Source organism: Dendrobates tinctorius, unplaced genomic scaffold (assembly GCF_039654945.1).
Source record: "Dendrobates tinctorius isolate UK_male_01 unplaced genomic scaffold, ASM3965494v1 ptg000115l, whole genome shotgun sequence".
NCBI lineage: Eukaryota > Metazoa > Chordata > Amphibia > Anura > Dendrobatidae > Dendrobates > Dendrobates tinctorius.
In genome coordinates, this window is record NW_027361783.1 from 2,162,263 (window position 1) to 2,186,354 (window position 24,092).

Genomic DNA, 24,092 nt, shown 5'->3' on the forward strand with positions numbered 1-24,092 from the left:
CCTAATCCTTAACAAAACCATACTTAACCCTAATCCTGACCCTAACCCTGACCCTAACCCTAACCCTAACCCTAACCCTAACCCTGACCCTAACCCTTAACAAAACCATACTTAACCCTAATCCTGACCCTAACCATGACCCTAATCCTTAACAAAACCATACTTAACCCTAACCCTGACCCTAACCCTAACCCTGACCCTGACCATAACCCTAACCCTAAACCCCCTTAACTAACCCTAACTCTAACCCAAACCCCTAAATTCCATGGTTTAAAAAAAAAAACGCATATGCAAAAAAACGCATACATGAGCATGCCAGTGCGCACATATGCGCATCCATAGGCTATAATGGCCATTTTTAGCGCAAAATGTGCGCATATGTGCGCATGCGCTTTTTTGCAGGGACAAAAAATGCAACATGCTGCGTCTGGAAAATCCAATCGCACACCCCAAAAAAACGCAGCGCATGAAAATCGCATACATGCGCTGACCAGTGCGCAGGTATGCGCACCCATGTTAAATATAGGGGAAAAAACGCATGCGCAGGTGTGCGTTTTTTTCCAGCGCTAAAAAACGCAAATGTGAAACCAGCCTAACTCTACTGACAACTCAAATCATCTTTGTTAGCTTGGCTCCATGCTCAAAGTATGTTTCCTCTAAAATGTTGCAGCATTTCTGAGTAAACCCTGAACATTTATAATGGTGGAGCCTGTCTTTGAATTATGTTCCGAGTAGTTTAGGCAGCATGAATCACTGGTCAAGTTCCCTTTAAGTTCTGTAAATCATATTAGGGAGGTTGTTATTTGGGCAAATCCTTACTATATATATTCTATAATATACAGTTGTATGAAAATTTTTTGCCCTCTTCCTGATTTCCTATTCTCTTGCATGTTTGTCACACAAATGTTTCAGATTACCAAACAAATTTAAATATTACACAGATAACATTAATGTATTTATTATTAAGGGAAAAAGAAATCCAAATGTACTGGGTCCTGTGTGAAAAATGATTGCCCCCTAAACCTAATAACTGGTTTAGCCACCCTTAGCAGCAACAACTACTATCAAGCATTTGCAATAACTGGTAATAAGTCTTTTACCTCTCATCTTTGCAGAATTGTTGTAATTCAGCCACATTGGAGGGTTTCCGCTTATGAACTGCCTTTTTAAGGTCATGCCACCTTATGTCAATCAAATTAAAGTTAGGACTTTGATTAGGCCACTCCAAAGGTGGAATTGCTGGTGTGATTTGGATCATTGTCCTGCGACATAACCCAAGTACTCTTCAATTTGAGGTCCTGAACAGATGGCCTGACATTCTCCTTTAGGATTTTTTGGTAGACAGCAGAATTCATGGTTCCATTTACCACAGCAAGTCATCCAAAACCTAAAGCAACAAAACAGCCCCAAACCATCACACTGCCACTATCATATTTTAGTGTTGGTATGATGTTCCTTTTCTGAAATGCTATGTTACTTCAACGCAAGATGTAATGGGACATACACCTTCCAAAAAGTTCAAATTGTGTCTCAACAGTCCACATAGCATTCTACAAAAAGACTTGGGGATCACCAAGATGTTTTCTGGCAAAACTGAGACAAGTCTTTATGTTCTTATTTATCATCTCATCAGTGGTTTTCATCTTGGAATTCTACCATGCAGGCCATTTTTCCCCAGTCTCTTTCTTGCTGGAGTCATGAACACTGACCTTAACTGAGGCAAATGAGGCCTGCAGTTCTTTGGATTTTTTGTGGGGTCTTTTATGACCTCTTGGATGAGTTGTTGCTGTGCTCATGAGGTAATTTTAGTTGGGCCAGCCACTTCTGGGAAGGTTCACCACTTTTCCATGTTTTCACCATTGGTGGACAATGGCTCTCACTGTGGTTCGCCGGAGTTCTGAAGCTTAAGAAATGGCTTTAGAACATTTTCCAGACTGATAGATCTCAATTATTTTATCATTTGTTCCAGAATTTCTTTGGATCGGCTTGTGAGGAACTTTTGGTCTACTTCACTTTGTTAGTCAGGGCCTATTTGAGTGATTTCTTGATTGATAACAGGTGTAACAGTAATCAGGTCTCGGTGTGGCTAGGGAATTTGAACTCCGCTTCTCATAGATGTGATAAACCACAGTTAATTTATGTTTTCAGGGGATGGCAATCACTTTTTCACACAGGGCACTGTAGGTTTGAATTTCTTTTTACCTTAATAATAAATACCTTCATTTACAAACTACATTTTGTGGTTATTTGTGCTATCTTTGCCTAATATTTAAATTTGTTTGGTGATCTGAAACATTTAAGTGTGACAAACATGCAAAAGATTAGGAAATCAGGAATGGGGCAAACACTTTTTCACAAAACTGTAGGCATGACCCAACTCTACTCTACATGATATACTGTATATGATTATTCTTTAAGTGTCTATTTAAAACAGAAACATATACGAAATACGAATATCTAGAAATGTTTTAGAGATTATACCCAGTATAACAGATATATACAACATCTTAAAATTCTGCATACTTGAAAGTTGCATTCCTGCTCTGAATTAGGAAAGGTTTTGTATTATTCATATTTCTATCATGCCCTGTAGTAGGATCATAAATCATTTTCAGTTACTAAGGGGATAGACTGAAATGACTTTATCACAGTAAAATCACTATGTATAATTGTGCAGAAATGTAGGACCAGCCCTCATCTATAGCACTGCACTGTGAGCTGATTCGGAATCACTACTACAAGCCTATCACAGACGACAGATGAGTTTATTAAATTGTCCAGAAAATATTACATAGAGCTGACACCTGCACTCGAATTTGCGTGAGCTCACACGATCGCGGAGACGTATATATACAGCAGTTTGCGGGAAGGGGGTTAAAGAGAAACTATTCTTTTCTCTTTTTTTTCTTAAATCAATTGTACTCTTGAAAGTAAGCAACTATGTAATGTATCTTATCAGAGAAATCTGCTTCTTTCTTCCCCTCCTAGATTGCTCTTTCACTCTCAGCTCAGTGGTATAATCTCTAAAATTAGATTTTAGTTAAGACAGATCTTACCATTACTGAAATAGATTGTAGTTGATTCTTTTAAAATTGTATTTTGGTTCGGGGAAGTTAGTGGCAGACAGACATTCTGCTTCATGTTCTCTTAAAATGACAGCTACAGTTCTCTGTAGAATCTAATAAGCACCAACTGTCATCTCCAATCTCAGTAATGGAAAAATTTATATTCGCTGAAGACAGATTTTGGAATTTAGAATTTTGAGCATGAATGATCTCAGTCCTGGAGGAGAAAGAATTACATTCCTCTTATAAGACACATTATAAAGTTTATTATTTTCAAGTTTACTATTCATTTATGAAAGAAAAATTAAAACGACATTGCTCTTCAACCCCTTAATATCCAATGATGGGCATAGTCCGTCATTGGATGGCTCCCCCTGTTTGGTGCAGGCTCCGGCGATGAGCCCAGACCTTTTCCGGTACATGACAGCCGGAACATGTGTGTGTGTCTGTATCAAGCCCCGCCCACTCCACATAGCCACACTCACTCCACATGTAAAGCCCTGTCCACATGGCCCTTGTGGTTAGCCCACACGGATGTAGACACATTCACCTCAAAACTCACCGGCTGCGACGTCCCAGCCGCTGCAAGCAACAATCAGGGCAGCCGCCTTCAGAGTATCAGTGCGCTGCAGACACAGGCCACATCTAGCTCTGTCGTGTCTAGAATGGAGTTGCTCCTGTGAGGCATGATGCCAAGGGAAAGGGAGGAGCCTCATGGATTACACCGTTGTGCTCATAACAGGAAGTTGATGAGGGGAACAGAGGAGTGAGGTGAAAATGAGAGGAGTGAGGGAAAAATGAGAGGAGTGAGGGGAAAATAGTGAAGTGAGGGGAAAATCAGAGGTGTGAGGTGAAAATGAAGAGGTGTGACTGGAAAATGAGAGAAGTGAGGGGAAAATAGTGGAGTGATCGGAAAATGACAGGTGTGAGGGGGAAAAATGAGAGGAGTGAGGAGGAACATGAGAGGTATGTGTCATGGGAAGCCTAGGTAACTTTAGGCTGAAACCCCGGGGCCCCTGCGGTGTCCCTCAGACTAGGGGAAACCCTGTCTGTCCCTCAACCCAGGGTTTACACTGAAGGTGTGCCTGCCTGGGCCTCCACCCTGTCCTTGTCTCCTGTCCAGCCCTAAGCTGAACCCACCACCCTCCACCCAGTGAGGAGACCAAACACCAGACCCCACAAATAAGTATGGACAGGGATAACAGAAATGTACCACACCGCGTACAACCAGGGGAATACAGTAATGTGCAAAGGCAACCAAATAATACAACACAGGGAGGCAAAATGGCAACAATGGAATATACTACACCAGCAACCGTATGCTCCTTAGACCACCACTCCGGACTGGTATCGCTTAGCACAAGGCAAGAGCTATAGTCGGCGACGCCCATAGTCACACAGGGCAATTTAAAGACAGAGGGCGTGGCTAAGCTCTCAGCCAGAATGACAACCTGGTTAACCCAATCCAAGCCGGATCAGAAGACCAACCAGCGCCGCTGAGAACCATGTGGTAGGATGGGGTATTACCGCTGTCTGCCGGACACCCTGGTGCGAACAGTGTCCGACATGACAGTACCCCGCCTTCTACGAGGGACCCCAGGAACATCACAATGTCGAGGACCCGGCTTGTCCGGATGGCGGTGATGAAACACTGTAATCAGTCGGTCCGCATGTATGTCCGAGGCCGGCACCCAAGTCCTCTCCTCAGGACCATAGCCACGCCAGTGGACCAGGTACTGTAGAGTGCGACGCACTACCCGAGAGTCAACCACCTTGGACACCTCAAACACCAACGTGCCATCCACCAAGACGGGAGGTGGTGGCACGGGAGAAACATCAACAGCACCCACGACTTTCTTAAGTAATGCCTTGTGAAACACATTATGTATCTTGTATACGGCAGATAACTCTAAACGAAATGCCACAGGGTTGATAATTGCGGAGATCCTAAATGGACCAATGAACCTGGGCCCCAACTTAAGCGATGGTATTTTGAGTTTGATGTTCCTTGTAGACAACCACACCCAATCACCCACACACAGGTCCGGACCAGGCACACGTCTACCGTCAGCCACACGTTTATACCTAGAACCTACATTCAGCAAGCGCTGCTTTACTCTTCTCCAAACGGATGACAATTGTGCTCCCAACTGGTCCTCCTCAGGGACGCCCGCAGAGCTCCCTTGGCGCAAAGTACAGAATTGGGGATGTTGACCATAAACACAAAAGAAAGGAGATTCCCCAGACGATTCCTGATAATGATTGTTTATCGCGAATTCAGCCAGAGGAAGAAACGCCGACCACTCTTCCTGATTGTCAGACACAAAACAGCGTAAGTATTGTTCCAGGTTTTGGTTCATACGTTCAGTCTGCCCATTCGACTGAGGATGGAAAGCCGATGAATGAGACAATTTAATCCCTAGGCGTGAACAAAAAGCTCTCCAAAATTTTGCCACAAATTGTGTACCTCTATCAGATACAATGTCAGACGGGACACCATGAAGTCTGACCACCTCGCGAATAAATACCTGAGTAAGGGTCTTCACATTGGGCAAAGATGGCAAAGCAACGAAATGCGACATTTTAGAGAACCGATCAACTATTACCAGAATGACCGTGTTCCCAGCCGAGGAGGGCAAATCCGTAATGAAATCCATGGAAATCTCAGTCCATGGCTTACTGGGCACACAGAGAGTATGCAATGTGCCAGCAGGACGGGAGCGTGGTGTCTTGGCCCGTGCGCACGTGGTACTACACCTACGCTTAAAAGTGTTAGGGGAACATCACGATACTGTCCTGGCGGGTCACCCAGGAGTTAAGGGCACTCTGGAACTTGTATCACGTTGTTTTTGGTGGCCCAAAATCCGGCAGGACGTGGCCTCATATGTGTCAGCACATATGTGACACATATGAGGCCACGTCCTGCCAGATTTTGGGCCACCAAAAACAACGTGATACAAGTTCCAGAGTGCCCTTAACTCCTGGGTGACCCGCCAGGACAGTATCGTGATGTTCCCCTAACACTTTTAAGCGTAGGTGTAGTGGCACAAACGATTTATTAGGAGGCAGATCCGGCGGGACCTCCTCCTGAGCATCAGCAATCTCTGCCTCAGCCTCTGTCGTGAGAGCCAAGACCACAACTCCCTTTTGGAGGATAGGCACCGGATCCTCACGTGGCTCTCCACCCGGAAAACATCTGGGCAAGGTGTCCGCCTTAGTATTCTTAGAACCTGGTCGGTATGTCACAAAAAAAAATTGAACCGGGTGAAGAATAACGCCCAGCGAGCCTGTCTGGGGGACAGGCGTTTAGCAGACTCTAAATAAAGCAGATTCTTATGGTCTGTTATAACAGTAATCTGATGGACAGCCCCCTCCAAGAAGTGTCGCCATTCCTCAAATGCCAACTTGATGGCCAACAATTCCCTGTTACCAATATCGTAATTACGCTCGGTCGGCGACAGTTTCTTGGAGAAGTAGGCACACGGATGCAATTCGCCCAAGGATGGACCCTGAGACAGTACCGCCCCCACTCCAACCTCAGATGCATCCACCTCCACGGTAAATGGTAGGGAGACATCAGGCTGAACCAGGATGGGAGCTGAAGCAAAACTGTTCTTGAGGAATTCAAACGCGCGCACAGCAGCCTCAGACCAGTCAGAAAAATTGGTACCTTTTTTAGTCATGTCGGAGAGCGGCTTAGCAATCATAGAAAAATTCTTAATAAATTTCCTATAATAGTTTGAATAGCCCAGGAATCGCTGAAGCACCTTGAGATTATCAGGCCGATCCCACTGCAGCACTGCTTGCACCTTAGCGGTGTCCATTTTAAACCCTGAGGCGGAAATTACATAACCCAAAAAAGGTAATTCTTGGACGACAAATACACATTTCTCAAGCTTGGCATAGAGCTTGTTTTCCCTGAGCAACTGCAACACCTGCCTAACATGCTCTATGTGTGCATCACGGTCGCGTGAGTAAATAAGAATGTCATCAAGGTATATAATAACAAATTTCCCCAAGAGATAAGAAAAGACATCATTTATGAAATGTTGAAATACTGCTGGCGTGCTCGTCAACCCAAATGGCATCACCAAATTCTCAAAATGACCCTCAAGGGTATTAAATGCCGTCTTCCATTCATCCCCTTGACGGACTCTTATGAGATTGTACGCCCCCCTGAGGTCAAGCTTGGAAAACCATTTGGCACCAGACACCTGGTTGAACAAATCGGGTATCAGTGGCATCGGGTAGGGGTCACGAACCATAATCTGGTTGAGTTCCCTGAAATCCAGACACAGGCGTAATCCGCCATCTTTCTTCTTGACAAAGAAGAACCCCGCCGCCAATGGAGATGATGAAGGCCTGATGTGCCCTTTGCTTAGACTTTCTGCAATGTATTCTTTGAGAGCTTGCCTCTCAGGACCTGAGATATTAAACATCCTGGCTTTTGGTAACCTGGCCCCCGGTTTTAACCTAATAGCACAGTCATAGGGTCAGTGCGGTGACAGCTCTGTACAACCTCTTTCAGAAAATACATCAGCAAAGTCCAGCAGTGGCTCCGGGATGCTGGGAGTCACAGCGGAGATACACGTGGCCAGACAACTCTCCTGGCAGTATCTGCTCCACTGAATTATGTCCTGGGTTTTCCAATCAATCACTGGATTGTGCATAGACAACCATGGAAACCCCAGAACTATCTGAGCAGGTAAATTACTGAGCACCTTACATGTTACACGCGCAGAGTGTAGGACCCCAATGTGGAGTTTTACATCAGCCACAAACTCTTTAATCTCCCCTTGTGAGAGAGGGGAGGCATTGATGGTAACCACCCGGATAGGATTAGGCAGCGTCTCCACCTTAAATCCCGCAGTACGCGCAAACTTTTCATCAATGAGATTAGCGGCTGAACCACTATCTACAAATACAGTAATCGACAGCTCTTGGCCCCCGATAACTACCTTGGCAGGGAGCATACACTGGGAGACCACCACGGAGGATATGCAAAGGCTCAGACTAGACTCCTCCAAACCCTCTGAGCCTAGCAGTTTTCCTCCGGCATGTCTTTCTTAGGTACCAGGGGGCAAGCATTAATAAAATGTCCTTTTTTGCCACAAAAAAACAGACCCCTTGCTTTCTGGGCAAGGGACATTTATGCTTGTTATTATGTGTATGTGATATACCAGCGATCTGCATAGGTTCCACGGATTCACCTGAGGCGACCTCACCAGAGACTGCCCCTCCCCCCACAGGCAATGTCTCCTGCGACCTCTGACGAAAACGGCGATCAATGCGTACTACAAGCACTATAGCAGCCTCCAGAGAAGCGGGAGTCTCATACATTAGCAGAGCTTGTTTTACCCTTTCAGAAACCCCATGCAAAAATTGACTCCTTAGTGCAGGGTCATTCCATTGCGTGTCCACAGCCCAGCGACGAAATTCCGTACAATAATCTTCCGCCAGTCACTCACCCTGGAGTAGAGAGCGTATTTTAGACTCTGCTAACGCCAGTCTGTCAGGATCGTCATAGATTAAACCCAGAGCAGAAAAAAAAAGTCTACGAACTCAAATGCAGGTGAAACAGAAGGTAGTGAAAACGCCCATGCTTGTGGGTCACCACTCAGCAAGGAAATTACCAACCCCACACGCTGAGCCTCATTTCCTGAGGAGAGAGGACGCATGCGAAAATACAATTTGCAGGATTCACGAAATACAACGAACTTACAGCGATCACCAGAAAATCGTTCAGGGAGAGGTAGCTTAGGTTCAGCTGCCCTGACTGCTGCCTCAGTGTGCACAGCAGGTACTGAGAGGCCTTGTTTCTGGACCGCCCCCCTCAGTTCAGTGACCTGTATGGACAGAGCCTCCAGCTGCTTGGTTATGGAGACTATAGGATCCATGGTAAATAATTCCTATTTTTTTTTTCTTTTTGGGCCAACTATAATGTCATGGGAAGCCTAGGTAACTTTAGGCTGAAACCCTGGGGCCCCTGCGGTGTCCCTCAGACTAGGGGAAACCCTGTCTGTTCCTCAACCCAGGGTTTACACTGAAGGTGTGCCTGCCTGGGCCTCCACCCTGTCCTTGTCTCCTGTCCAGCCCTAAGCTGAACCCACCACCCTCCACCCAGTGAGGAGACCAAACACCAGACCCCACCAATAAGTATGGACAGGGATAACGGAAATGCACCACACCGCGTACAAACAGGGGAATACAGTAATGTGCAAGGGCAACCAAGTAATACAACACAGGGAGGCAAAATGGCAACAATGGAATATACTACACCAGCAACCGTATGCTCCTTAGACCACCACTCCAGACCGGTATCGCTTAGCTCAAGGCAAGAGCTATAGTCGGCGACGCCCATAGTCACACAGGGCAATTTAAAGACAGAGGGCGTGGCTAAGCCTTCAGCCAGAATGACAACCTGGTTAACCCAATCCAAGCCGGATCAGAAGACCAACCAGCGCCGCTGAGAACCATGTGGTAGGATGGGGTATTACCGCTGTCTGCCGGACACCCTGGTGCGAACAGTGTCCGACATGACAGTATGAGGGGGAAAATGAGAGGTGTGAGGGAAAAATGAGAGATGTGACTGGGAAAATGAGAGATGTGAGTGGGAAAATGAGAGGCGTGATGGGAAAATGAGAGAAGTGAGGTGCTACTGCAGTATGAGGCTGTGTATAAAGAGTGAGGTGCTGCAGGTGGAGGCTGTGGAATTCTCTTCCTGAGGAAGTGGTGATGGCCAACTCACTGAATGAATTTAAGAAAGGAATGGATGCTTTTCATGTGAGTAACAGAATAGAAGGTTACGAATAACAGAATATTATAGGTAGATGGTTGACCCAGCTTAGGGGAAGGAATTTTTTTTCCCTATGGAGAAAATTGGCTTCTACTCTGTTGGTTTTTTGCCTTCCCCAGGATCAACAATGCAGAACAGCTGCACTAAAAATAGGCTGAACTAGATGGACATAAGGTCTTCCTTCAGCCTTCAAAACTATGTTACTATGTTACTATGCTGAGTATAAGGCTACATTCACACGTTCAGTATTTGGTCAGTATTTTACCTCAATATTTATAAGCCAAATCCACGAGTGGGAGAAAAATACAGAAGTGGTGATGTGTTTCTAATGTACTTTTCCTTTGATTGTTTTCCTCCGTTTTAGTTTACAAATAATGAGGTAAAAATACTGACCAAATAATGTGTGAGCGAGGTCTAAAGGAGAAAAGTGTGATGCTGCACAAGACATAGGCTGTATATACAATACGCTTTATTGCAATTAGTGCAATTTTTCTTGGGATCAAGTGTTTCCTATTGTATATGGAAGAGGAGTGTGAGGTGCTGCCAGAGGAGGCAACCATAAAGGAGAAAAGCTGTGCTGCAGAAAAATGCTGTATATAAAGGATGAGGCTGTGTTAAAAGAAAGTGCATGAGGTGCTATAACTAACCACAGTTAGCTATTATGCCCGGGCAACGCCAGGCTTTTCAGCTAGTTATATGAAAAGTACAAACATCAGAATGTACACAATATCACAAATCAAAAATCTAAAAAAGAGGAGTGAGAGGCAGGGCCTGCAATTTGCAATCTATAAGAAAGTAGGAGGTAAAAAAAGCTTGTCGTGTATCATTCAGCCATCATTCAAAGTAAAGCTGAATGAACCGGTCACCATATTGTATGTGTAAATGTGCATATACAAACTACTGAGTGCACGCAGAATGTGGGAACAGTTGAAACAAAGGACTAGATTCTGAATAAAATTCAGTAAGGAAGAACAGAAAGCAGTTACATTAGTAGGGTAATGCGTTTGTATAGCCTGTTTAACACTGTGGATACTGGGAATTAACTGGATTATCTGTTGTAGTGCATTCCAGAAAACTGGCGCAGTATGAAAAAACTTTTGGGCAAGGGAGTGGGACGTTCAGATTATGGAGCATGTTAGTCTTAGATCGTTAATAAAATGCTTAGACAGAGATAAGGGAAGAGATGTAAAGTGGTAAAGCACTGTAATGAGCTTTGTAAGGAAGTGTGATAAGTTTATGCTGCATTCTGTATCAGTTGGGTAACTAGTGCAATGACTGGCATAGGGTGGAAGCATCAGTTTAGCAGCTGTAACCACTTATGATTCTGGCTGCTGCATTCAGGATATATTGGAGAGAGGCAGGTTTAGTGAGAGGAAGACCAATTAGAAAAGAGTTGCAGTAATCCACACAAGAATGACTAGAGTTTTTGCATTTTCCAAGGTAAAAAAGGCAGATTCTGCAGTTGTTTTTGAAATGCAAGTGATGTAAATGAATGAGTGAATGGAAATAGGGAGTGAAGTTAAAAGTCAAATATAACTTAAAGATAGCAGGCATAGTGCTTAAGAGTTATAAAAGTAAAACATGGAAATGGAAATATTAAGTTTAAGTAGGTTAGTAGAAGAAAGAAATATGAGAAGTTCAGTTTTGGAAATATTCTGTTTCAGATGGGTCATCATAATTTTAGAGACAGTCACTGATATTTTGTATTAATGTAGGGGTGGTGTGAGCAAATTTGTGCATTTGGGTATCATCTTAGAGATGGTAATAAAAGCCAAATTTGAGGATAGCTAGGCCAATAGGGGCAGTGTATACAGAAAAGAAGAGATGATTTTGGACTGAACGCCAGTGAATTCCAGCAATAGGGGAGAGGAGAGGAAGAGGAGCCAGCAAAAGATACAGTGAAGGAGTGGTCAGGGAGGTAGGAGGAGAACCAGGAGAGATCAGTATACTTGAGCCCAATAGAATGGAGCATAGTTTTGAGGAGCTGGTGATCCACAGGATAAAATGCTGCAGAGAGATCCAGGACAAATAGAAGGGAGTAGTGACCAGTAGATTTAGGTGTCAGTAGAGACTTTAGTTAGAGTCGTTTCAGTAGAGACTTTAGTAAGGACAGTTTCTGGAGAGTACAAAGAGCAGAAACCATATTGTAAATACAAGACAAGAGAGGTATCTGAGAGATAGTGGTTCAGAACAAGCATTACAGGAGTTTAAAGATGAAGTGGAGAGTTGAGACAGGTCTGCAGTTAGTAGTGCTCATCATGAGACTTTTAGGTATGAGGTTATAATCACATATTTGAGAAAAGAGTGAAAGATATTAGAATAAAGAGGGAGGTTAAATATTAATTTAGTTGAGTAGTGACAGCTGATGAGAGAGACTGAAGGAGGTGTGAAGGATCAGGGTCACTGCTGCAGATAGCATGGTAGGAAATAGATTGGAGCTTCTGTGACTGGATAATATGTGGAAAGTACAGGAGGGAAGGGGATAGATGGGATTAGGGTTGTTAAAGTTCTCTATGATGAGAGTATGAATGTCACAATTTATTGTCCTAAGTTGTGACAGTTTCATTACTTCACCTGCCTCATTTGATAATTTGTCTCATTTGTCACAATACACATCATTGCTATTAACTGTCACGCTGCCTCAAATACAGGAAATTTTTCTATGCCAGAGTCTGTGTGCATAGATGCAACATTATTTCACAGCTGTATCTATATTCTGGTCAAGCAGTAAGGCTATGTTCACACACAGCATTTTTGTAGCATTTTTTAATTTTTTTCTGTAGCCAAAACCTGCTCTCTTGACAGTAAAAGCTATGCATTAAAAACACAGGTTTTGCTGCTTTTTTCCTTCATTTTACAGCTAGGTGTTTTGGTGCAGATTACTTCTGTGATTTGTCTACACTATATATTTAAGAAAATTAGTTTCATTCACGTAAAATGCAGCAAAAAAAAAACAGCAAAAAAGTAGCAAGACCTGTTTGCTGCATTTATTTGTTTCTTTTTTTTACTTTAACATTTCTTTCTATGGGTGAAAAAACGCTGCAAAAACTCAGGAAGAATTGACATGCTGTAGATTTCAAAAACAAAGTTTTTAAATTCACGCTTCTGCATGAGATTGCACTGCAAAAAAAAAGTTGCAAAAATGATGCGTGTGTGAACATAGCCTAATTTAGTGAAACTAAAAAAGGGGTTTGGTTCCGTGTTAACCAGTTGAAAAAATAATGCTGTCAGTGAGAACATAGCCTAACAAATACACTAGTTTTCCACTCTACTTTTACAAACTGACCTACTCAGTGTTACCAGATGGGTACCCTCTCACTCATGAGCATACCACTGCCGACCACCACTGACAGCCAAAGCGGCAGCACGTTGGATATTTATATGGTAACAGTATATGCATGACTGTAATTTTCTAATCTCCTATGCTGTGAGGCAGATGTTCCCAGCACAGACAGAAAAAAACCGATCACAAGTTCTTTAACAGTTATCCTTTGTGCAACACAGTCTTCCCCTCACAGTTGTTTTCACACTTGTTTCAACACCCACCTACATAATCCTAATAAAAGTCAGCACTTTGAACTACACTGCCTTTTTTTTTTGCTTTCAGTACTTCTTACATGCTTAAGTTTTAGCTAAATTAGGACTTTTTTAGGGAACAGAAATACTGAGATTTTCCAGACCATGTATCAAATTACAGGATTATTTTATATAAAGGGAGAAATATCTCTGTATATAAATCATCTGCTCTCTGAGGCTACATTTCCAAAATGAGCTTTTGGTGCGTTTTTGACAGCGTATTTTTGCCACATCAAAAACACAGCATCTTACAGTTCTAGCCAAGTGGATGGGATTCATAGAAATCTCCTGCCCACTGTGCTTCTTATTTACTCAGCGTAAATTGACCTGCGGTGCGGGTTTCAGACCCGCAGCATGTCAATTTGTTTTGCGGGTATGCTGAGTTTTCTGTGTGGATTTTTCCCATAGACTGGCATTAGAGGCGGAAAATCAGAGGTAAAAATGTACGTACATTTTTAGAGCGCTTTCTCACCTAAAACTATGTGCACATATTGAGTATTTGGTGAATTTTTTGCCTCAGTATCTGTAAGCCAAAACCAGGAGTGAGTGAAAGATACAGAAGTGGTGACATGTTTCTAATATACTTTTCGTCTGATTGTTCCACTCCTGGATTTGGCTTACAGATACTGAGGTAAAAAAAAAAAATCACCAAATATTGAACGTGTGCACGTGGCCTAGGAACTGTATATCAATAAAGTTTTGTCAAAGTCAAATACCAAGAAATATCAAAAGCAAAGCAGCTTTATTTAAAGCATGACACACCAAAAAGAGACAAAAAAAACAGTCATAAACACGGTAAAAGCGCATGTTAAAAACACACAAAAATGCAATGAAATACAACCAATCTAATTTCAATAACAGGTGCAGAAATTATGCAGAAATTCAACATTGTCAAAAAGTAACCAGAAACTCATCATGGGAATGTAGCAATAGAGTTTTAGTTTAATATTGAATTCAACAAAAATTCAAATCATATGCAATGGGATTTATATGGAAGTAAAGTAAGGCCAAAAAGAAATAATTTAGTTTCACACTTATATTCAAACAAATTACGTCTACTCCATGTTTCTCATAAAACATATGATTTACATTGGAAGTATGTAGATTAAGAGTTAGAATTATGCAGTATGTCTATATACACATGTAACAAGGTGGTAGTCATAGCCGAGTTCAATAGGTCACAGTCAGTGAGCAACCCGGCCCCTTGCACATGAATAAACAGTTCCAGTCCCAGCCGCAGCCCCAGGTGGCAGTGGATAACTTCTGTCTTCCTCAGGTGGTGGTGATTGTCACCTGACCGGGTTTCATCCAACTTTGCACCTCCTTTCCTCGTCTGAGGCACCCAGCTGGAGCTGCATTTCATCACCCAAAGCTGCGCTTGGCAGGCGCTCCTCTGTGACTGCCTTACCTTGTCTGAACTGTAAGGTCACCTGACCCACATGTACAGGAGGACTTGTACTTCACACCAGGGGGGTGGCTTTGCCCCCCCCCGTGGCTACGATCGCTCAGATAGTGAAACAGCCAATCAGAGCAATTATAATATTTCGCCAATGAAACTTGGTTAAATAATTCAATCCAGCCATGGCCAATGCTGCAATATCATCGGCCATGGCAGGAGACCGCGATCTGCCCCTCCGCCGACTGATGGCGGCGATCTGCCCCGCCACCGACTGATGACGGCGATCAGCCGCTATCAGTATTTGCACCCCTCTTCTGCTCTCCGCTCCACTGCCATACTATTCCACGCCCTCCCTCTGGTACCTCCCGAGTCTCGGTGTCCCTCCATCTTGGGCCTTCCCCCATGGGCGCTGCCATCTTCTAAAATGGCTGGCGCATGTGCAGTGCGCCCGCCGAGATCTGCCAGCCGGCATCTGGCAGATTCATTCTTTTTGATCACTGTGATAGACCCTATCACAGTGATCAAAATAAAAAAATAGTAAATAACCCCCTCTTCATCACCCCCATAAATATAATGAAATAAAGAAAATATATTTATCTTTACTTTTCCATTAGGTTTAGGGTTAGAATTAGAGGTAGAATTAGGGTTAGGGTTGGAATTAGGGTTAATGTTGGAATTAGGGTTAGGGTTGGAATTAGGGTTAGGGTTGGGATTAGGGTTAAGATTAGGGTTAGGGGTGTGTTGGGGTTAGGGTGGGGATTAGGGTTAGGCTTGTGTTTAGTGTTAAGGTTAGAGATGGGATTAGGGGAAGGGGTGTGTTGGGGTTAGGGTTGTGGTTAGGGTTAGGGGTGTATTAGGGTTGGAGTTAGAATTGAGGGGTTTCCACTGTTTAGGCACATCAGGGGCTCTCCAAACGCAACATGGCGCCACCACTGATTCCAGTAAATTTTGCGTTCAAAAAGTCAAACGGTGCTCCCTCCCTTCCGAGCCCCGGTGTGTGCCCAAACAGTAGTTTACCCCAACATATGGGGTACCAGCGTACTCAGGACAAACTGGACAACAACTTTTGGGGTCTAATTTCTCCTGTTACCCTTGTGAAAATAAAAAATTGTGGGCTAAAAATCATTTTTTGAGGAAAAAAATGATTTTTTATTTTCACGGCTCTGCGTTATAAACTTCTATGAAGAACTTGGGAGTTCAAAGTGCTCACCACACATCTAGATAAGTTCCTTAGGGGGTCTAGTTTCCAAAATGAGGTCACTTGTGGGGGAACTCCAATGTTTAGGCACACAGGGGCTCTCAATATGCAACATGGTGTCCGCTAACGATTGGAGCTAATTTTAAATTCAAAAAGTCAAATGGCGCCCCTTCCCTTCCAAGCCCTGCCATGTGCCCAAACAGTGGTTTATGACCACATATAAGATATCGGTGTACTCAGTAGAAATTGCCCAACAAATTTTAGGATCCATTTTATCCTGTTGCCCATGTGAAAATGAAAAAGTTGAGGCTAAAAGAAAATTTTTGTGAAAAAAAGTACTTTTTCATTTTTCTGAATCAATTTTTGAAGCACCTGGGGGTTCAAAGTGCTCTCTATGCATCTAGATAAGTTCCTTTGGGGTCTAGTTTCCAAAATGGGGTCACTTGTGGGGGAGCTCCAAAGTTTAGGCACACAGGGGCTCTCCAAACGCGACGATTGGAGCTAATTTTTGCTAGGATTGCTAATACCCGTTGAGGCATTCCTGAGTTATTACCTCATAAAGGGACACTGGTCAGAATTGCAAAAAATGACCAGTTCATTAAGGTCAAAATAGGCTGGGTCATGAAGGGGTTAAACTAAATAACAGTAATATACCACTTTCTTCCATTGTCTTTAAGCAAATAATATCTCTGCTTTCAAATCACTTTGTACTTGCTGTGTTTGTCTTGTTAGCCTCTTATAGCTGAAAATAAAAATTCCATTTATCAGAAAAATGCAAAGATTTCTCACCTTTAATACAACAGCATGGCTATGAATTCCATCATTCATTTTAGTTAATTAGTGTAATTGTATTTTTTCTATATTTGGTACTTTCACATTAGAGGAACACTAGTAGGAAAATTACGGTATCTTAATACATCTCAAAACTCCTAATATTGGAAATGTGAAGAATAATAATTGTCATATTTTTATGTATTTTACCCACAATTTAGATATATACACTAATGTGTAAAATTTCACTATTACCATCGAGTAATTATATTTATAGAAATGTTTGTTCTTTGCCAAAATTCTACTCGGACACATATTTTCCTTACAATAGATTGAGCAAATATTTAACCAAGGAGGAAAAAAATTGTCATGCTACTGTGCTAAACTTTATTCTGTCTGCTTTTAGATAAATCCCTATAAAATTATTCTCATGTCTTGTATTTTTTCTAGATTCCACATCAGTCGTTGGAACATTGTGCTCCCAGGGAGATGATTCCCCATGAAGTTGTTGGGTTTCCTTCAGGAATTAAATGTGATTTTCCCTTCATCAGATTGAAATCAGCATCAATCAGACAGTGAGCAGGCAGTGGTGGTCGGCGGGGGTGGCAGAAAGCAAAACATGAAATCTAATCAAGAAAGGAGCAATGAAAGCCTGCCACCAAAGAAACGTGAAATTCCCGCCACCAGTCGACCGTCTGAAGAAAAGACAGTCGGAACGACAAATGAAAACCACCGTACTGATAGTTTATCATGGCTCCCCACCACAGTAAGCAGCCATGGTGGGCGTCATCATGGGCATGCAGGAACTTCAATAGAAGCTGGTTTACAGCAGGGGGTAGGTTTACATAAAACACATTCAACTGGTATAGACTATTCTCCCCCCAGTGCTCCAAGGTCGGTACCAACAGTAACAACAGTTCCTGCCATTTATCAAACTGCGCAGTCTCAATCAGGGGCATCTGTATCTCCCGTGCAATATACTAATGTGCCCCAAACGTTCCAGTTTATTGGGCCGCAGTATAGTGGACCATCATACGCAGGATTCATCAATTCGCAGCTAATTTCACCTACATCGAATTCCACATCAAGCGCTGTATCCTCAGCAGCAACAGGAATCACCACTCCATCACAACGCACCCAGATGGAAGCGTATTCCACTATGCTGGCAAATGTAAGCAGCTTAAGCCAGCATGGGCATAAAATTGAATCACATCTAGATCGGACTCCTGGATTGATTTCAGCAGGATCACCACCTACCCAGTCAAGTCAATATGTCCATATTTCCAGCTCATCACAGAGTGGAGTCAGAACTCTATCACCACCAACTATCCCAGTACATTTACATACCCACCCAGTGATTCCACATACACTTACCCTGGGCACTTCCTCCCAAGTGGTTGTGCAGTACTCTGATTCAGGAGCTCATTTTATTGCTAGGGACCGTACAAAGAAAGAAGAAAGTTTCAGGTCGCAAGCCAAGGAAATATTCAATGGTGAAATAGAGAAAGTTAGGGGATTTTTAGTTCCTTCCTCCACAGATGCACAGTTATTGAAAGCAGGCAATAATAAACCAGCTTCCCAACATTATGAGACAAGGCACGTAGTGGTGCACCCTAGTACAGAATTTGGTGCTCGGGATCCCTCAGGTGTTCGGACCTCAGTCATGGTAGTGCCCAACAGCAACACAGCTGCCATGGACATTGATGTTCCACAAACCATTAAGAGAGAAACCTCACCCTCAACAGCTCATAACAAGGGAAGCTTACACTTAGGAAAACCAGCCCAGCGGTCCTATGCTTTATCCCCACAACAGACTTTATGCGCAGAAAGCGTTAAAACAGTGGCCACTTTATCTCCTCACACAGTCATCCAGACAACTCACAGTGCAGCAGAGCAACTTTCTGTTGGGTTGCCTGCTGCAGCCTTTTATGCGGGTACACAACAGCCAGTTATTGGCTATCTCAGCAGTCAGCAGCAAACCATTGGCTATCCTGGAAATTTGCCACAGCACTTGGTGATTCCGGGCACTCAGCCTTTGCTCATACCAGTTGGTAATCCGGACATTGAATCATCTGCAGTGGGGGTAGCGCCTGCTATTGTCACTTCATCTCCCCAGTTTGCAGCAGTGCCTCATACATTTGTCACTACTCCCATTCCTAAAAGCGATAACTACAGTGCTGAATCACTAACAACTCAAACAGCCTACCAGACCGCTTTGGTTCCGGCTCAATTCCACCTCCCAGTTGTACAGTCTGTTGCTTCTCCTATGGCAGCTGCACCTACACTGCCCCCTTATTTTGCAAAAGGGTCAATCATTCAGCTAGCCAATGGTGATCTAAAAAAAGTAGAGGATTTGAAAACTGAAGACTTCATACAGAGCGCTGATATTAGCAACGACTTGAAAATAGACTCCAGCACTGTTGAGAGGATTGAGAATAGCCATAGTCCAGGCATTGCTGTGATACAATTCGCTGTGGGAGAGCACAGGGCACAGGTGAGTGTGAATGTTGTATTGGGGGTCGGGGAAGGAGTGTTGTAACATATGTTATGTAAAGTTACTTTGTAATTCTAATGTTTTAAGGCCTTTATAGGTATTAGAGTAAAGTAAAGCCAAATATAATCATTTTAGGAAGATTTACTGATTTTTAATGATTGATCTAATAGGGGCCTCCTGTCTCTCCCCTTAGGGCAGAAGGATTGGGCATGTTGATATTTAATGCCTGATCCTTTTGTTTTCAACCACTGCCAGCTGTGTCTGGTGGGTACTTACTCCACTCTCCCATTAAAAATACATGCTTGGTCCATCTTAGTGTGCATGTGTAGGAGGTGTTGTTAGGGTACCGTCACATTTAGCGATGCACCAGCGATCCCGACAACGATACGACCCGGTCAGGATCGCTGGTGCATCGCTAAATGGTCGCTAGTGAGCTGCCAAACAGGCAGATCTCATCAGCGATGCAGCGACGCAGCAGTGGTCGTTACTTACCTGTCAGACGCTGCGATGAAGAAATCCTCCCGCCCGCGTCCATGGACGTTCTCGCGCGATCAGCGATAGACAGCGGGGGGGGCGGTCGGAGGTAAGTATCACACGTAGCGATATCGCTAGCAATATCGCTGCTGCGTCACAAAATCAGTGACGCTTAAGCGACATCACTAGCGATTTCGCTTAGTGTGACGGGGCCTTTAGGAATAGCTGTTGACAGTCCCATCCAACAGTTATTGAAGGTGAATGGGAACCTTTTACTTTCACATAGGAAACACTTAGGGTGGAATCAAGCCAACGTATAGCATCCGATGCGATATACTAAAGACATTTGTCTCAAACTCTGCTGCGAGCGTGACCTAAGTGTCAGGGCACTGTGCTCCGATTCTCACTGCACTCGGATGACATTTACTGATTTTTGAAGATTGATCTCATAGGGGCCTCCTAACTCTCCCCTTATGGCAGAAGGATGGGGCATGTTGATATTCAATGCCTGATCCTTTTGTTTTCAACCCCTGCCAGAGGTGTATGGTGTTAACTCACTCCACTATGTAGCCATTGAGGTTTGGAAGCACATGAACCAATCTGTACATCACGGTCCATATACTGCCCGTATTTCATCAATGTCTGAATTAAGCCCAAGTGAGCTGCTTTATGTGCACTTAGTCATAAATTACAAAGTCTACACTAATAATGCAGGACATTTCATGTATAAGGATGCAACAACATATCTGCTACCTAGTGAAGCTACAACTACCACTTTTTTGGAACCATTTTTTTTTTCACATCCAGGAGTGGTTTCTATTAGAACAGAGAAGTACGGTAATTTGGACTTCTTGTTAGTACATCCACAGACAGAGGGATAGCTAAAGTTCATGGGGCTCATGGAAAAAGCTGTAACAGGATTTCACAAGTACCAAGTGTCATTTATAGTAATGGGAATCTCTTATGAGACAGAAGAGATGGGACTTGCGTGTGACCGCTGCCTCTCCATTCCAATCCAATTATTTTCACAGAAACGAGCTGTTTTATAGAAAAAAAAAAAAAAAGCTTTGACATATACATAGCCGTGCACTCTATTGGCAGATTGGTAAGTCACAGTTTCTAGTGTCTACACCATATTTGGTTCCACTAAGCAGCTCCCTTACTCAGTCCACATAAAATGAAGGTTACCCTAAATTTTTTCTTGCTCTGTATAAAGGCCACATAGCACAATTCTGTATCTGCCGGCAATAATGTTTGTAATGTATTAGAAGATCACATAAGGACAGACCTGTTACCTAAACCACTTTAGATTATTGAGAATAAAACTGTGAAATCTGGATGATAACATCACGTACAAATAACCAACTAAATTCCCCCACCCACGATTTTAAAGGGCAAGCCCAGCTACGAGTGACTAATATCACTAGTAGTTTAGTATTGTTGGTTGCTGTATTTGTTTCAGCATGTTGTGGTGTATTCTGTGGATAAATGCCATCAGATATGAAACATTCCTCTTCCTTTCTCTGCCTTCTACAGCTAATGAGAGAAGGGACTTATAAGAGTTGCTGTTGCTTTTGTTATTTTCTTTTATTTCTAAGTACGATTTTGCCATTGACCTCCTAATATTATCCTATACAGTGTATAATATAATATTCTATATGAGAAATTGCATTCGCTTCCTAGTCACCATCTTGCAGAATGTTTGCAATAAAATCTAATTTGCACATTTAATATCTGACTGCTTTGGTATGAAAATTGTATGCAGCCAGAATACACCCTGAGGTGTGAACAGGAACTAATGTACATCTGTAAAACCATCAGCATGAAATGATTTACATATCGAAATACATTATCAATTTTCAAATAGACAAACTACAGTTGACATCATATTACAATTTTTATGAATGGGCATTAGTTCTCTATATTCCTAGTTACATTCTAATACATTCATTCATTTATTGCAGAATTCATCTAACATAGATTTTATTTATAATTCAGTCCCTGGTCGCTAATGTCATAGACCCTGGTTTTAAGAATATCTTTTTATCCCTGTGAAGCCCTTCCCCTTCCCCATGCTTAAGTCAAGCAATACATTTTCAGTATCAATGATACACAGGTTTAAAGTAGATCTCTAGATTATGATATGCAAATTCCACAAGTTAAAGGTTATCTGTCACCTATTTTTTCGCATATAAGATGCGGCCACTGCCATCAGGGGCTTATCTACAGCATTCAGTAATGCTGTAGATTAACCCCTGATCTTACCTGAAAGATAAGAAAAACTAGTTATATTATATTCACACAGGGACGTTCCGTGTCCGGTCTGGGTCCGATGGGTGTCGCGGTCCAGTCCGGCGCCTCCCATCTTCTTGCGATGACGTCCTCTTCTTTGCTTCATGTCTCGGCTCCGGCGCAGGCGTACTGATATGCCCTGTTGAGTGCAGAGCAGAGTACTGCAGTGCGCAGGCGCTGGGCCTCTCTGACCTGGTCCTGAGCCTGCACACTTCAGTACTCTGCTCTGCCCTCAACAGGGCAGATCAGTACGCCTGCACCGGAGCCGAGACATGAAGCAAAGAAGAGGACGTCATCGCTAGAAGATGGGAGGCGCCGGACTGGACCGCTACACCTATCGGACCCGGACCAGACCCGGACCGTCCCTGTGTGAGTATAATATAACTCGTGTTTCTTATCTTTCAGGTTACATCAGGGGCTAATCTATAGCATTACAGAATGCTGTAGATACAGTAAGCCCATGATGGCTGTGGCCGCATCTTATATGCGAAAAAATAGGTGACAGATTCCCTTTAATAAATGGATATTTTAGACCCAATGAGACTGGTGTACTTAGGGTATGTGCACAAGTCATTTTCAAGTGTGAATGTTCTGAAACCAGCCTGAAGAAGAGCTCAGAGAATTTTCAAAAGAATGAACTTATGCATTCCTATGTAAAAACAACTTCCTGCTCATATGTTCAGTATTTTGAGTATCAGGTTTTAGAACAAAAGCTGACCTAACCATTCTTAATGCATTTTCCACTAAGGAGACTCGTTTTACTTTACCAAACAAGACAATCAACATTTCTTTGAGTATTTTTGCTTCAGAAACCTCTAGCGTTTTTTTCATTGTTGAATTGAGAACAAAAACAACCGGGAAAAAGCCAGTAAAAAAATGAATGCTGGAAAATAATGTTTTTATTTTTTTTAAGAAGCTATACACAACCTATTATTTAAATCAAATTTTTGTTTTACTTTTATTTTTTCAAAATTTTTGGCAATTTTTTTCTTATCGTGATCTTTATTAAAAAAAATCTAAATTTATTACTAGTCTTCAAAATTTTACAGTACCACTGGGGCCCTTTTTTAGACTCGTCATCACTGTCCATTCAGTAGGTGTTTTCAACAAAGCTCATTGTCATCACTGATAGTATTACAATCATAAATGACACCTCTTTACCCAGCTGATAACGCAAGATCCACCAACCACAACTGGCGATGTCACAGATGATTCTGTTTACCCTACTTTCACAATGGCTTATTCAGGCTCATTAGATTCTTCAGTACAAAATATAGGGTTGGGGTCTGGCATTATGGCTACGTGTGTTGTTTTCTAAAACAATAGGAAGTTAGTCTAAAAAAGCCACAGTGGTCAGAGTGAACATTCTAACATTTCTATTTTTAATTTTTAATCCAGAATGTGATATGGAAAAAATGCAACATTGCCCCCCAAAAAAACATTTAACACAAAAACTTGAAAAATATTAAGTTTTTCCCTAATGATAGCTTGCCTTTAAAGAAGGCATGTCACAAGCTCAAACGTGGCCAGATATTACTCTTATTATATTCCCGCTGCTCTTTTGAGTATTGCTTTTTGGGTTTTTTTTTTTTAAATCCTCCAAGTGAACCTTTTTATTTAGTTTTTATTTTTATGTTCTTTATGAAGAGGTCGTTGCTCATAGAGTAATTATGCAGAACAGCCTAAATACACACTCCCAGAAAGCAATGCCCCTTTGGTAAATACAATTAGGACTAAATAATAAGGCCTAGATCTCTCTAGACCCAGAGCATAATAAGCATAACATGTAATAAAAAAATTAAAAATCATTTTACTTACCTCACCGCTCACCTCTACTACTTACTGTAACCAGTCTGATCTACACATTTTCTGATTGGCCGCCATTTGCACTAGGATCCTTGACTTCTCACACTCAGCAGTGACTTCCAGCTTTCATAAGGGCTTGGAGGGTCCTGTGCAGGTGCGTGGAAGGTCACGGTGTCCTGACAACCTGATTCCAGTATAAGGCTGGGGTCAGACTTGCGAGA

At 42.7% G+C, this 24,092-nt stretch overlaps 1 protein-coding gene across 5 annotated transcripts in view; it reads left to right on the top strand.

Annotated features, from left to right (window-relative positions):
- ATXN1 (ataxin 1) overlaps window positions 1–24,092 on the top strand; it is a 411,948-nt gene that overhangs the window by 373,117 nt on the left and 14,739 nt on the right. For all 5 annotated transcript variants that reach the window (XM_073589941.1, XM_073589939.1, XM_073589943.1 and 2 more), the window contains one exon: window positions 17,256–19,299. In XM_073589941.1, the coding sequence (XP_073446042.1) occupies window positions 17,425–19,299 (1,875 nt within the window). In that variant the 5' untranslated portion in view covers window positions 17,256–17,424. The remainder of the gene's footprint in view (window positions 1–17,255; window positions 19,300–24,092) is intronic.